The sequence below is a fragment of the Rattus norvegicus genome, chromosome 14 (genome assembly GCF_036323735.1).
Source record: "Rattus norvegicus strain BN/NHsdMcwi chromosome 14, GRCr8, whole genome shotgun sequence".
Taxonomy (NCBI): Eukaryota; Metazoa; Chordata; class Mammalia; order Rodentia; family Muridae; genus Rattus; species Rattus norvegicus.
Genome location: NC_086032.1, coordinates 3,244,070 through 3,256,309, shown reverse-complemented (window position 1 = coordinate 3,256,309; position 12,240 = coordinate 3,244,070). Strand labels below are relative to the sequence as shown.

General features: G+C 45.8%; 1 protein-coding gene across 12 annotated transcripts in view; it reads right to left on the bottom strand.

Annotated features, from left to right (window-relative positions):
- Zfp644 (zinc finger protein 644) overlaps positions 1-7,960 on the bottom strand; it is a 76,471-nt gene extending 68,511 nt beyond the window's left edge. For 5 of the 12 annotated variants that reach the window (XM_063273038.1, XM_063273037.1, XM_063273043.1 and 2 more), the window contains exon 1: positions 6,133-7,960. Coding sequence is in view for 1 of the 12 variants with exons in the window: in XM_006250550.3 (XP_006250612.1) it covers positions 5,834-5,931 (98 nt within the window). In the remaining 11 variants the exon portion in view is untranslated. 12 annotated transcript variants of the gene reach the window in all.
- Positions 7,961-12,240: the final 4,280 nt, after the last annotated feature.

Here is a 12,240-nt window from a genome sequence, read left to right as displayed (position 1 = left end):
ATTCTGAATTAAATGCCCTCCATGAGCAGAGCATGACAGCATGATTAAACTTGCAGCAATCCTAGTCCACTGAGATTTTGTTATTTTTTCATTTTAGTCACTCAGCAAAGAAAAAGCAGGTTCAATTTTGGTCAATATCACACAATGCCAGCTATTGAGACAGAGCGTTGGTACAATGGTCATAATTAAGAACATGGGCAACAAGATACTACTTGAAGCAAGAATAGGCAGAAGATGCTTCTGTACTGCTGAGTTTTAGAACCAGGAGCTATGTACTGTACAAGAGGGTAAAGGGTGGGCAAACACACGAGAAGCTGAGAAGATACCTCTAGGGTCAAACTCAAACCTGGTGATCTGTTAACTATAATGCTTTAACTCTGAGGTATTTCCTTATATGTAAAATGGAAATATATAACTGGTTAGCATCATAGAAACACATAATAAACAAATTTAGCTTTATATTAATGTCATTACTAAACGATGGTGCTAGGAACAGAGGCAAATTTTCACACCAGCAGTGATGACAGGAGACTTGTTCCCAGCACTTGGAAGGCAGCAGGAAGCTACATGATGAAGTGGGGGTTAGACATAAGACCCTGTCTGGAAAGAAGATTGAGACTTCTCTTCAGCCTTTAAATTACTGAAAACAACCGTTAAACATAAATGAAACGTATTTCATGTTTACATATCTCCTTCTGTAAAATAAAAATTTTACTAGCTTATCCAATTCTGTTTAGCTTAAGAATTTGTGTTTGTGATGGGGAAAAAAGAATATTAACGAGGAAAAGATAACATTTTATCAAATATGTACATGTGGGCACACAGGAAAAAGAGAAATGGGCAAGAAAATGCTCTACTCAGAGAAATTAAAACCCCGCTGGAGACTCTCCAATGGAAAGTTCCCATCTCTGCCTTGCCCAGTTTTGTGTGTGTGTGTGTGTGTGTGTGTGTGTGTGTGTGTGTGTGGGAGGGGGTGGTAGTGTTACATATATGGCTATAGAGGTGAGAGGTAAACATCGGGTCTGCAATAGCTCTCCATCTTTATTTTTTGAGACAGAGTCTCCTGAACCTAAATCTCAGGATCCATAGTTCTTGGGAGTGTATCTTTACTAGCCCACTATTGGGGTTGACGCACAGGCACACGCATCAGCTAGCTTTTACATGGGTACTCAGAATCTAATTTGGGGTCCCCATGCTTGCACAGCAGGGACCAACTGAGCCATCTCCCCAGCCCCCTTCTCACTCTTATCCCGTGTGTGTGTGTGTGTGTGTGTGTGTGAGAGAGATACACTGAAACACACATAACCAACTACCCTCTTCTCTCCTCTAATGGTCACAGTCACAGGATCAACATGTTAAAGGACAGTACTGAAGTTCAGAATGCTGTATACAGGGGCATCAACACTCAAAGCATTCGCTCCCAAGTCTCTCTGCTCATCCACTTTCAGTAAGTGGAATATCAGGAATTTTAACCTGGTTACAGGTTTTACTCTATGATCGGAGAAGTTTCCCATTTATGTCTGCTCTAAGGTTCTTTAGAACATTCTCAGTTTTGTAAATATAGCCTTAAAAGCCAACAATTCTAACACTACCTGAAGGAATGAGCAATGACAGTTACTACTGTTGATGAGGAAAGGAACTTTCCGTGACTTGTAGAAGAGATGGGGATGCTGTTAGATCTACACAATGCTCACAGTGGGAGTGTGAACATTGCCAGTTTCACTTGAAGGCTCACATTTCTAAGTGTTTCCCTCCTCCTGCCTCAGCTGACTCTGTATGATGCTTACATACCTACCCACTTTGTGTCTGGCAGCACTAGCAAATGCAATCAGTTCCAACTCCAGCAAGATTTTCCTCTAAACCGTCATAAACCACTTGCCAACAAACTGGGAACCCCCCTCCCTCTACAATTAATGGTGGTCTGATACTAAAAACAAAAAGCGTGTGTGTTGGCAAATAAACGCCATGGAGGAAGATTAAAAGAGTGAAATAACTGAGCAAGGAGTGGTTCTGTGCACCTGGAGTCCCAGCACCTGTGTTACACATCTTTAACCCCAGGCAAGAGGATCTCTCTGTGAATTCTAGGCCAGTCTGCTCTGCATACTATGTTACAGGACAGCCAGGGCTATGTGGAGAGATAAACAAAACAAAAAATTTTTAATTCAATAATTGATAGAATATAGATAAGCACATTTGGTAAACTGTACTTTAATCCCAAGACTCACCCGCCTTAGGTTTTTCTAATGTTGTACATTAAGTGAATTACATGCCAAGAAAGGCATACTACATAAACTCTGTCTGGACTACTCTAATCAACTTCAATTCTACCACAAACTACATTAATAGAACTAAGTTTCACAGAATAAATCACTTATCTACACTTTTACTTATGAAACTACAAACCCAAGAATCCTCAACAATTCCCTACAGATAGAAAAATCTGTCAAAGATTAACAGAGGCCATTTCTGACCACAAGCTAACCTAATCCAGCCTCCCTCCCCCAACCTCAAAGTCTCTCTCTTTCCTCTTGAAATCTCAGTGTTTCTTCTAAGAGAACAAGAGTTATATTACAGGACGTCTTGTTAATATCACTCAACTGGGAGGAGATTTGAGGAGCAGGGGTCAGGAAGATGGGACTGGAGGGGGCCACAGGTCTTTATAACCCAGGTAGGCCTCAAATTCACAATCATGCCTTAGCTACACCAGTGAGATTACTAGTGTGGGCTTTCAAGCCTGGCAAGTCTCTAATCTCAAGAGGTCTTCAATTTATAAACACAGACACATAAAAACCCCATCATCACCAAAGAGTTCCAGGTTAAATTCAAACATGCAACCACACAGGCCAACTTTGGAGAGCTCAGAAAACTAAGAAACAGACAAACTGAGGCCTCAGGACACAAGAAAAGATCCTTTAACAGACTCTATTCCCTGAAGGAAGACTCTACTAAATGTGGTGTTTCGTCCTCCAGATCTCATGAGATTCTTGTTTGTGTAAGAGAAGAGATACCTTAGCCAACCAGCAGGGTGAGCTATCTCTAGAATCAGTCATTTTCCAAACCTCCAAATGCAAGGGCATAAATGGTAGTACTAAAAGCAGCTATCTCCTTCTAATTAACCCTAGGCACAAACAGCACCTTTAGGACTACCTCACAAACTGCCCACTGTTTACACAAACAAGATACATCTATTCACCAGATAAATGCAGAAAAACAAAGACCTCATGAATACCCAAATTATAAAATCCACCATTCACTCCCATGTTCGAATTACAAAGCCACTAATTTTCAATCTTCCTTTCTAATTTCCCAACAGGTCTGCTGGGCACGCAGAGCACTCTACAGACTCAGACTGGACAACTCAACAACACGCCACGTCTCTCCTGTGTGGCTGGTGCACTTAGCAAGCACGCCTTTTCCTCCCAGAGTCACTTTGTGAGAAGAGTCCAGACTGCTAATCCTACACAATAACGACGTGTTTGACATGATAGACCTTCCACCATTTTGTATCTCTCAAGCTTTTCTTCTTGCTACCCAAACTCTCCAAGAACTTGAACAAACTGAAAAACCTGGGAGGCAATTAAGGCATGCAGGTGACACTGACTTTATAATTACAAATAACCTCAAAGTAACCCTAATTAGCACAAGACTAAGTGTAATTAAATATACTCAGTGTTGAAACTGAACTAGCCTTTCGACTGAACTCTTAGAAAAAGAGACAGTAAATTAAAAGCACTTTAAATGACCCACACAAGCCTCACAACAAGCAGCACTGTGCACTCCACTGTGCCTGATCTCACCACTTGTTGCATTTCCTAAGACTTGTACTAGCAGCAGCTGGTCTTAAAAGTCACTTAAAGAGCCTGAGAGGCGTCAAAACGACATTACAGAGTGAGAGACACCAGCATGGCTCCTAACACCGATTACATCCCTTGGCCTTCTCTAGCAGTAACAGCGGTTATCTCCAACTCCCCACATTAGTTGTCAAGCACGGTTTTTGTTTTTAATTTTTGCTTTTCTGGGTCATGTCAGGGTTGGAAAGTTCTCAAAAATCCATACATAAGCAACACTACTACAAAATTACATAACATTAACTGTTTTGTCTCAGAAAGTCTCACTGAAGACGCTTTAATTAACGGGGATCATCAGTAATGTCCCATTACCAGGTGCTAACAAAACTATGACAAGGGCAGGAGCTAGCGACCGTGTCCCACCACATCACCAACTTAATACGTGGCTAAGGCAAGGCCTAGGAACAGTAGCTCTTTCAACGGTCTTCTGTAAAACTGTATGATCCAGGGAACACACCTGACTGTGAGCGTAGCTCCTGCCTGCTAATACAACACTGTTCTCTGTTTGAAAGGAAGCTAAGAAAGGGAAAATGCATCCCAGGAAAGAAACAAGTAAGCTAAAGTTTTAATGTTAAAAATTTCAAAGACCTAAAGGTATTTTACTATTCCTTCACGTACTTATATTGATGGCACACGCAAGGACCAACTCCTTTGGAATTCACACCAGTATTAGTTACTTCCAATACAACACATGATGCAAATACAGTATTAAAGTATTCAACAGCAACATGCAAACCACTTCGTTAGAACCAGTCAAGCACTCAGGTTTCACCAATCTAAAAGTCTACACTGAGTTATAACTTCACTGTAGAATCTACCTTTCTCTCTTACCAAACCTACCCGAGATAAGGCACAGCTGTATTGCTGACACCTAGTTCCCTGGATACTTACACATGGCCCTGAAGCACGTTTTCTCGATCTGGGTAACTTTATAGTTGCTTGAGTTCTGAAATACTTTCCTTCGTGGGGCCAAAATTAACTAAACTACAACACGATTAAGGCAAATCCAAGCACATGTCCCAGATGCAGTAAACTTGGCATCAGTTGGGGCTGGCCCCAACAGATGATAGTGTTTGGGGTACTTCTGTGGAAATTAACTTGTGCACAGAACAGGACCATCATCATTTCAGGGCCACAAGCCGTGGGTATCCCCTCGTTGAGTTTAATCACATAATATTTGAAATCTAATATGAAAGTTTTATAACTACATTTAAGTCAGTATTAAACAGTTGAAGAAAACTTTTCCACTAATGTCGCTAAACCATGGATGGATCCCAACACGAGAGTCGTCTGTGGAAGTCTCGAAACAAGAAACCACCTAAGTTTCCAATCACGGGGAAGGGTCTGGGGCAACTCATCTTCATGTTCTCGGGAGGAGTGGATGGAGCACACCTGCTTTCCTCTGGCAGAGATTAAGCTCCCAGGGACACAAAGGCCAGGGAATCAGACCTGGAGAGGCAAAAAGCTTTAGCTAGATACCCACCAAGCCCCTTGGCCACCCAAACACTTCGCGTGATTTTTTTCCTTTTTTTTTTTCCTTTTTTTTTTTTTTTCCTTTTTGTACCTCTTGGAGTTACTTCCCAGGCACTTAGCGGCACAAGATGTTGCAGACCAGTGGGAAGAAGGGGAAAGCTATGTGCTCTGGTCCCAAAGTCAGGGGAGGGGTGTGGACAGTTAGCCCCAGAGTCGGGGCTGCAGGCCAGGACGGAGCAGCCGCACACCGGGCGCCGGCTGACTGCTGTCGGGCCGCCCCGTTACTCGGAGCGTTACAATGGCGACCGCAAGGCTCCCCAGGACCTCCAGATCGCGGCTCCCTTCCCCCTACCGCTCACTGGCTGCTCCGCTACATGTGACTAAACAAAACCCCCCAAGTCCAGAGCCCGGCTCGGCCCCTTTGTGTCCGCCACCGGATCCTCCGCCGCCGGAGCGGAAAGGCCCCCCCGCCCGCCACCGAGTCCCGCCCCGCGGCGGCCGCCGCCGCTCACCTAAGGTTCCGCGGCCCCCCGCGACCGCCGCCTCCCGGACCCCGCGACCCGGGCTTCTTCTGCAGCAGCAACTCCGCCTCCTCGGCAACCGCCGCCATCTTAGCCTGTGCGGCAAAACGCGTCCTTTCGGAGGGTTGGGAGCCAGCCTAGGGCGTAGCTCCCCGGGCCCGAGCGCCGCGGGCCGGGTTCCCCCACAACTTCTTCCGCCACCCTCAGTCCCGCCACCGCCTCAGCCCGGACGTCCGAAATGCAGCCGGGGCCCGGGCTAATCCAACCAAAATAAGACCCCCGAAACTCACAGTTTGGTGCCGTGTGCGTCAAACCGGGGCGACGTTGGGAGCGCGCGGCGTCCCCGCGTCACACGCCGCTCTGTACGCTACTCGGCTCCAACGGCCCCCTCCGCTCCCCGCTTCTCGCCTCCGGCCTCGGTTCCCACGGCGCAGGCGCGCGGCTTTCCCGCCTCTGCCTGGCCGCCGGCCGCCGTGGGAGGCCAGCGAGGCGCGCCCGTGCGCTGGGGCAGCCGGAGCTCCCGTGCCAATCAGACCCACGGGGGGCGCGGCAGAAACAGCGCACCGCTGCTCTCCCGTGCCAAAACCAAACAAGGTCACCTCCCCCAGCGGTGACCTAACCACTCCCGAGGAGGTTCCCGCCCCAAAGTAGGCACGCTCCAAATATGGTGGCAACCAAACTCTGCAAGACCCAAGTACCAGGAATGCCTAGGCCCTTTAAGGTGGAATAGGCCCATCTCTGGTGTCTGCAATCGCTAGTTTGCCAAAATCCCGTTTCTTTTCCTACTGTTGAAAGAATCAGCAACATATATACCAGGCCTACCTTGGCGTACTGGCACAGACAGGTTTTCTGAGGTTAAACAGCATCAGGTGTAGAAACTCTCAGTCAAGACACCCAGAAAGAAGCCCTAGATTTGGGTTCTGAGGGCTCTGCGAGGGCAGTTTCTGCACTGAGGAACATGCCTTGATGGTCCAAATTGGAGTCATGCAAAGAGACGTCTGAAATGCTGGTTAACTCTTCAAGTAATCAATAGATTTCCCCAGAGGGTCTTCTAAATCCCCCTTTTAACAAGCGTTCAGCCATAGGCTTCTGAGGGAAATGGCGCACTAATTAGAGGTATTCGCTTTGCTTTTGAACCGAGTCAACAAGTTCCTAACCTGTTGAAGGTGAACTAAACGTTCTAGAATACTCTAATGGGCCTGCCTTACAAAATTCTTTGGTTTGACTGAACTTTTTTCCCATGAAGAACTTTAAAAGTTCCCACTAGTTAAGCAACAATCATGAACTGCGTACCTCCGTGCCCTTCAAGATATCATTAACATCCAGAGGGATAAGCCATAATTGCATTTATTTGACAAGAACGAGGGTGTCTTTCCTGGAAAATGGTGCCTTCGGCAGCAGCAAAAAAAAGATCCAAAAACCGGATATTTTACTATCCACTCTAATTATTTCACTCGCTGATAACTGCGGACACTGGAGTGCTTGCTGTCTGTGCATCCATCAGGCATTCTTGTAGCCTGTGTGTGCAAGTTCATTACGACCTAAAGTGGCGAAGAGAGATTAGACTGTTTTCTCACAACCGCACAACTGTTGGGCTGTTTCGAAATGTAAGCTTGCCTTCATACACACGAATAGATACACAACATATAAACTCGTGTCTATTTTCGGCCAACTGCTTGGGAGGGATGTACCATAGAGACTTTATTTTTATCTCATGAATATGGGTTTTGCTTGAACGTGTGGCTGGGCACCACGTGCTTCATGCCTGGTACAGTGGAGTCCAAATGAGCCTCTGGAAGGCCCCGAAACTGGAGCTGCAGATGACAAATCAGGGTGTGGAAGGTAGGACATGAACCTGAGTCCTCAGCCAACACATCAAGTACTCTTAACCAGTGAGCCATGTCTCTAGACCCACGATGTCTGCTAACCTTCAGAATTCAAAGGGCTATCCCCTGGAACCAAGCCTTTTACACGTGAGTCTTCAGGGTACATATCCCCCCCCCCCCCCCCCCCGGAGCTGAGGACTGAACCCAGGGCCTGGAGCTTGCTAAGCAAGCGCTCTACCACTGAGCTAAATCCCCAACCCCTTCAGGGCACATTTCAAATATATAAGATGTATTGATTTCTAAGATCTCCAGATGTGTGTATGTGTGTGTGTGTGTTCAGAATATATAATGTGTTGAATAAATGAATTCCCATAGTTCTAACAAAAAAAAAATCAACTTTCAATTTAGTATGAAGTGGGGAGGTTAAAAAAAAAAACATAAAGCTTTTAAAATTGTAAACAAGATCTCTTATGAGAGCCAGGCATGGCGGCAAGTACCTTTAATTCCAGCGCTATGGAGTTAGGGGCGGGTAGATCTCAGATTTGAGGCTAGCCTGGTCTATAGAGAGACTTCCAAAATAGTTAGGGCTACACAAAGAAATCCTATGGAGAAAAAGACTGAATAAGTAACCTCATAAGACAGTAGGAAAATAGATCTGGTATGCCAATACTTACTATAAAATGTATCTAGAATTTAATGCGAACTGGAGGAGGTAAAGCACACTGTTCGATGTGAAGACTAGACGGGGTTTGGATCCCAGAACTCTTGTAAAAGCTGGATAGACATGGCATGAGGTCCGTAACTGCAGCCCATGAGATCCCGGGAGCAAGCTGGACAGCCGGACTCGATAAATCTTCAGGCACTAGGTTTAGCAAGAGACACTGCTGAATACACAAGAGAGAAAGCAATCAAGAGGGGCTGGGGATTTAGCTCAGTGGTAGAGCGCTTGCCTAGGAAGCGCAAGACCCTGGGTTCAGTCCCCAGCTCCGAAAAAAAGAACCAAAAAAAAAAAAAAAAAAAAAAAAAAGAAAGAAAGCAATCAAGAAGACCAACAGCAATCAAGAACAATCAAGAAGCAATCAAGAACACCAACCTCAGGACTCCTCTTTAGCATCTCAAAAGCACATGCTGAGAAAGGAAACACTGGACCAGGGAACCTTACACATAGAACATTGAAGCATGAGTAGAGAAGGACCTGTTAGTCCTTGCTCAAAATACCACAAGGAAACAATATTTTTTTTAAAGATTTTATTTATTTACTTTGTATAGGAGTACACTGTCGCTGTCTTCAGACACACCAGAAGAGGTCATCGGATCCCATTACAGATGGTAGTGAGCCACCATGTGGTTGCTGGGATTTGAACTCAGGACCTGTAGAAAGAGCGGTCGGTGCTCTTAACCACTGAGCCATCTCTCCAGCCCCCACAAGGAAACAATTTAAACGAGGAAAGGACCGTTCTTAGCCCGAAATTTTAGTCCATGGTTAACCGGCTCCACTGTCAGATCAGAGAATGGCAGAAACACGGTGTAAAGTCACCAGTCACTGTGAGAAAAACTAGCCATCATGCCACAGCCAGAAAGCAGAAAAAATAAAAGAATGGGGTCCGAGTCGAGATCTACTCTTCCAAGTAGATCTACCTCAGTGACCTAATTCATCCAACTAGACCCCGTCGCTACCAATGACACCTTCAGATTGTGAGTTCACCGGTGGGTTGACCCACTGCTGATGTTACTCCTGTCCCATGATCCACTCGTATCCCACAGGCCTATCGGCTGGGGACCAGGCCTCTACGGCATGAGCCATTGGGGAGAATTCAGATTTAAGTCATAACGAAGCACAAGAAAACAAATGAAAAAAACAGAAAATAGATGAAGCAAGGGAGTAACACCGCAGTGGCAAAGGACGTACTGGTAAACAGCTTGGCGTTATGACCGCTGACCCCAGATACCACTGACATAACAGCATGACCGTTGTCCGTACAATACTCCTCTGCAGGAAGTCGGAAAGGGAGAGGAGGCCTCAGAGCGGTTATTCAGGGCATAATGTATACATCATACACGGGCAGGAAAACACCTCTCAGTTCCAGTAGTCGGCAATCCAGGCACATGGCCCCAGTCCCTGAAAGACAGACTTAAGAATCTAGTTTATTCCAGTGAGGTAAGTGGTGAAAGTGGAGCTCCTAAGTGAATGGAGCAAAAGGGTTGTGAAGGAGTGTCCGGGGTATGTTCGAGGTCAAGGTAGTAAGTTCCACAGCATGAAGGACTCGTTCCAATGCAATGGTTCTGGAGAGAGGGGGTGGGGTAGGAGAGAGAGAGGGAGGGAGAGAGAGGAGGGGGGAGAGAGAGAGAAAGAGAGAGAGAGAATCAATTATAGAAAGGTGACACGGTGGTTTAAATAAGAGTGGTCCCCCATATGCTCATATATTCGAAAGCTTGGTCACTGCCTGAGAGGGATTGGGAGGTGTGGCCTTATGAAAGTAGGTATGGCCTCGTTTAGAGGGAGCGTGTCACCGAGTGAGGGCTTTGGGGTTTCAAAAGCCTAAGCCAGTCACAGCATCTCTCTCTTCCTGCCGCCCATGGATGGATCCAGATGCTGATCTCTCAGCCACTTCTCCAGCACGGCGTCTATGACACACCGCCATGCTTCTGGCCATGCTGATAAGGAACTACGCCCGGGAGGCTGTAAGCAATCGCAGTTAAATGTGTGGCGTTGTAAGAGCTGCTGTGGTCATGGTGTCCCTTCACAGCCATAAGACAGCTGATAAGATCAAGCAATTGACTCACAACCGAGAGACAACTAGAACATTAAAGGTAAACGCCGGGAGATTCTCCACATCTAACCAGCCAGATTCTCCTGCTTAAGGGCCAACCCCCAGAACACTCTCATCCAATCTCCACACACATAGAACTTGACATAACCTTGTCCCTTTTTTGTTTCAAAGGTTCCAAGTAGTCTATAATATTTTCTTGACACCCATCCAAAGGGAAAAAGGCATCTGTGATTTCAGCTATCCCGTCTGCTTTATTAAGAAAGAGTGTAAAGTAGAACGCCAGTGAATTAGATCTCACGGACCGATTTTCCTTGTAACCAAAAACAGGGAGATACCGTTGAATAAATGTATTCCTCCAGCTACAAGATGATAACCCCAGGTTGGGTGGTTTAAATACAGACAAAATAAAATCACTTCCAAAGGAACGTGAACTCTTCAATCATTTTGGTACTTGTTAAATTGTTTATGTTTGGACCCAAGGTCTTATAAGTTGAGAGTGGACTCAAAGTTCCTTTGTAGTCAAAGATGGCCTCAGACTTCAGATCCTCTTGCCCTGACCTCCTAACATTTATCGGCATCTGTTTATACAGTGCTGGAACTTGAACCCAGGGCTTTGTGCATGCTAAGCAAATACTCAAACAGCTGAGGTACATATTTAATTAAAATTCTATAACTATGTTGAAGGAAAGGAAAGAGTGACAGTTGGGACCAACTACTGCTGTGATGAAACACCATGACCAAAACAGCTTGGGGAGGAGAGGGTTTATCCAGCTCACACTTCCACATCGCTGTTCATCACCAAAGGAAGTCAGGACAGGAACTCAAGCAGTCAGGAACCTGGAGGCAGGAGCTGATGCAGAGGCCATGGAGGGGTGTTTCTTACTGGCTTGCTTCCCCGGGTTTGCTCACCTTGCTTTCTTATAGAACCCAGGACCACAGGCATTAACCACAACAGGCTGGGCCCTCCTCATCAATTAATAATTAAGAAAATGCCCTACAGGTTTGCCTACAGCCTGATCTTATGGAGGCAAATTCTCGTTGAGACTCCCTCTCCGAGAATGACTTTGGCTTGTGTCAAGTTGACCTAAAACCAGCCAGCACAACTGACTCCTTGTCACATGACTGGAAAGTCGCATTCTTCCCTTTCTTGTTCACCCCCAAGAATCACACATTAATAAAGACATCACAATATAAAACGCCCCGCAAACTTAAAAAGTCCCATGACCTTTAAATATTCAAACATTGGAAAAGTCTGTCTCTTTTAAAATCCAAAGTCTCTAAGTATATAATCTCTCTCAGCTATGAGTTCCTATAAAATAACATATATATGCGTGTGTGTGTGTGTGTGTGTGTGTGTGTGTGAAATTCTTTCTTCAAGAGGGAAGAAGCAGGGCTGGAGAGGTGGCTCAGAGGTTAAGAGCACTGACTGCTCTTCCAGAGGTCCTGAGTTCAAATCCCAGCAACCACATGGTGGCTCACAACCATCTGTTATGGGATCTGATGCCCTTATGTCTGACAGTATACTCACATACATAAAATAAATATTTAAAAAAAAAAAAACAGAGGGAAGAAGCAGGCACATTCACAATACAATGAAAGCAAACCCAGACTCCAACTGTGCAAATAACTCAGTGGCCAATGTCTAGGATCCTCTCAAGATCTCCCAGGCTTCTCTGGGGTCACGTCTCTGGCCCCGCCCTCTGCAGCACACACTGCTTGTCTTCCAGGCCCAAGCTGGCCCCACTCCACCACGTCTGCTCTTCTGAGTGGTCAAACCAGGGAACTGGCATCTCCCCAGTGC